The sequence below is a fragment of the Kryptolebias marmoratus genome, linkage group LG2, assembly GCF_001649575.2.
Source record: "Kryptolebias marmoratus isolate JLee-2015 linkage group LG2, ASM164957v2, whole genome shotgun sequence".
NCBI classification, from domain to species: domain Eukaryota; kingdom Metazoa; phylum Chordata; class Actinopteri; order Cyprinodontiformes; family Rivulidae; genus Kryptolebias; species Kryptolebias marmoratus.
Genome location: NC_051431.1, coordinates 34,535,338 through 34,537,736, shown reverse-complemented (window position 1 = coordinate 34,537,736; position 2,399 = coordinate 34,535,338). Strand labels below are relative to the sequence as shown.

The following is a 2,399-nucleotide window of genomic DNA, read 5'->3' as shown; positions in this document are numbered from 1 at the left end:
TATATATTGCACCATTATTTTTTTGACCTAACAGCAAAAATGATCCGCTCTCTGGGTGAAGTGGAGCATTTGGTCTGACTGGAGGAGCCGTTAACGAATATGAGCCGAAAACATTATTTTCTCTCTCTCTCTCTCTCCCGCTTTTCATCCCAATGGTGCATTGGAAAGAAAATGTCGCCACAGATGCTGTAAATACTGCATTTAGACCAGATGTGGCAATAAAATTCAGAATTGTTCCAGACACGGACGTATCAGAGCCAGAGCCTTTTTTCATGTGTTAATGATCCCAACCCCGACTCCGCGCTATCGCATCTGCATAAACTTTTTGGTGACTGTTATGACCCCGGACTAGAGCTTTAAGAATTTGGTCCAGATCTCAATGCTGTAGGTTTTATTTGTGCTTCTGTCTCTATATAAACACAGAGACACGTTAGTCACAGTCTGTGAGAGTCGCGTTCAGTTTGTGCAGCCGTCTGGTGGGAACACGCAGCGCACTGGCAGGGCCGGAAAGTGGGGGGGGGGGCAATGGCCCCCTGGCTCCAGTGGTTCCGGCGCCTATGGTCTGATCTAAAGTTTTTCTATGCCTAAACACTGTAAAAACCTTCAAACTTGTGTGGCATGTACTCATTTCACTCATTTTGTTCAGATGTAAGGTTGAGAAATATGCAGTTCAGTTAAGGGTTGTTTTATTCTGTTCATTCTAAAGAACTATGCATTATATTTCAAAAGTGGTGTTAAAAATCAGAAATACAGACACTGTTCGGGCGTGTACTTCTTATATTAACCTGATTGGACTTTTAATATATCTACAAATTTCTTACAATGTAATTTTATACATTAATTACCTAAGATGTAGTTCATATACAACAGTTCACAGATTTGATGTTTAGCAAGTTCTGCTAAGTTGCTTTAAATGGCTTCCACGGGAGAAGACTTGGTTCATGTGGTTAAACTTCATTTGTTTTATTTACATATGAAAAACATCTTTGCTTTGTTTTTGCTTAATCTTTTTTATTATAAAAAAACTATTATTGACTAAGTTATGAAATGTTCTGTTTATACAAGCTGAGGAAATGATCTTAGTCCTGTCTGAAACCCTCAGACCAGTTTGGGACCCTCTCTTTTATGTGTTAAAAACAGTTTTTGGAAGAAATTATATTTATTTTTTTTCAGAAGCATTGTTTAATTAGATTTTTTTGGTTCTCATTACAGCTTCTCACTTGTGCCAGATTGTATGTGAGTTGGAAATTTGTGACTGCTACCTGCTGTGACCTGTCACCTGCACATCACCACAACATATTTTTCATCCAATACTGATACCTGTTAACAAGACACATACTTTATCTACATATTCAGACAACACAAGTTTTATTGTCACATAGTAACACTTACACACAGTCCTACAAAGACTGTTCTTAGTTTTATACAAATGACTAAATTTAATCAAATTTAAAGTTGAGTTTTGTCTGGTGTTTGTGTAAATAACCTGCTTCTCCCCCGGTTATTCTCTGGTTTGACAGGATGCCACGAAGAGGGCGGCGCTCTGAAGCAGCCAAGCTCAGATGGAAGAAGGTAGACCTTGAGCCGGACATCGCCACGGTATATAAATTGTACACCGCAGTGATCTTATTTTGTTGTGTTACTATTACAGTAACTGTTGGTAGTTCTGCTTTAAGCATGATTGCAATTATTTCTGTCTTCAGCCCACGACACCCCCACCCACCCCGAGGGTTTGGACCCCCACTGAGTCTCAGGAGAAGAAGGTATTGCTGTCATTTTACTTTTCAGTGACTTAATGATGCATGATTTCAGTCACTCATTTTACTTGGTCTTTAGATGTCCCGACCGCTGGAGCCTATGCTGCCTGACCAGGTCTGTTCATGACAAATTCAGGCTAATCTATTTCCAATAACCCAATTCAGTTGTGTTTGACTTTGGGTTAATTCAAAAATCTTTGCTTTTTTTAGATGTTGCATACCATCGTGTGCCAGGAACAGCCCCGTAGGCCTTCAACCTCTCTCAGACAACAATTCAGAGTGCCACATGGCCACACAGGACAAGTTAAAAATAAAACAAACTGTAAAACTTTTTATCCCAAAAACATTGACTCTGAATAAGGTGTATTACATTATAATTTGTTTTTCTACTTCTGCTACTTCTACCTGGGAAAAGGTTTGTACAAATCTTTTACATAAGTTTACATATACATATATACACTCCTGATCCAAATCTTAAGACCAGTCAAAAAATTGCAAGAATTTGCATTTTGCATTATTGGATCTTAAGAAGGTTCTAAGTAGAGCTTCACAATGTTAAAGGAAAAAATCAGTGCAAGAGACAAGAACTTTTGAGCGGGGAATTTTCTGCAAACTGCATTTACACTCAAACATGATTTTTTC

General features: G+C 38.5%; 1 protein-coding gene across 7 annotated transcripts in view; it reads left to right on the top strand.

Annotated features, from left to right (window-relative positions):
- The window catches only part of l3mbtl2 (L3MBTL histone methyl-lysine binding protein 2), a 36,539-nt gene that overhangs the window by 17,492 nt on the left and 16,648 nt on the right, over positions 1-2,399 (top strand). For 5 of the 7 annotated variants that reach the window (XM_037981762.1, XM_037981759.1, XM_037981758.1 and 2 more), the window contains 5 exons: positions 1,213-1,236; positions 1,521-1,599; positions 1,704-1,763; positions 1,837-1,872; positions 1,968-2,079. The exons of 1 other annotated variant lie outside the window; for it this stretch is intronic. In XM_037981762.1, coding sequence (XP_037837690.1) covers positions 1,213-1,236; positions 1,521-1,599; positions 1,704-1,763; positions 1,837-1,872; positions 1,968-2,079 — 311 coding nt within the window. The remainder of the gene's footprint in view (positions 1-1,212; positions 1,237-1,520; positions 1,600-1,703; positions 1,764-1,836; positions 1,873-1,967; positions 2,080-2,399) is intronic. One more of the 7 variants, XM_037981760.1, reaches the window with a different exon arrangement.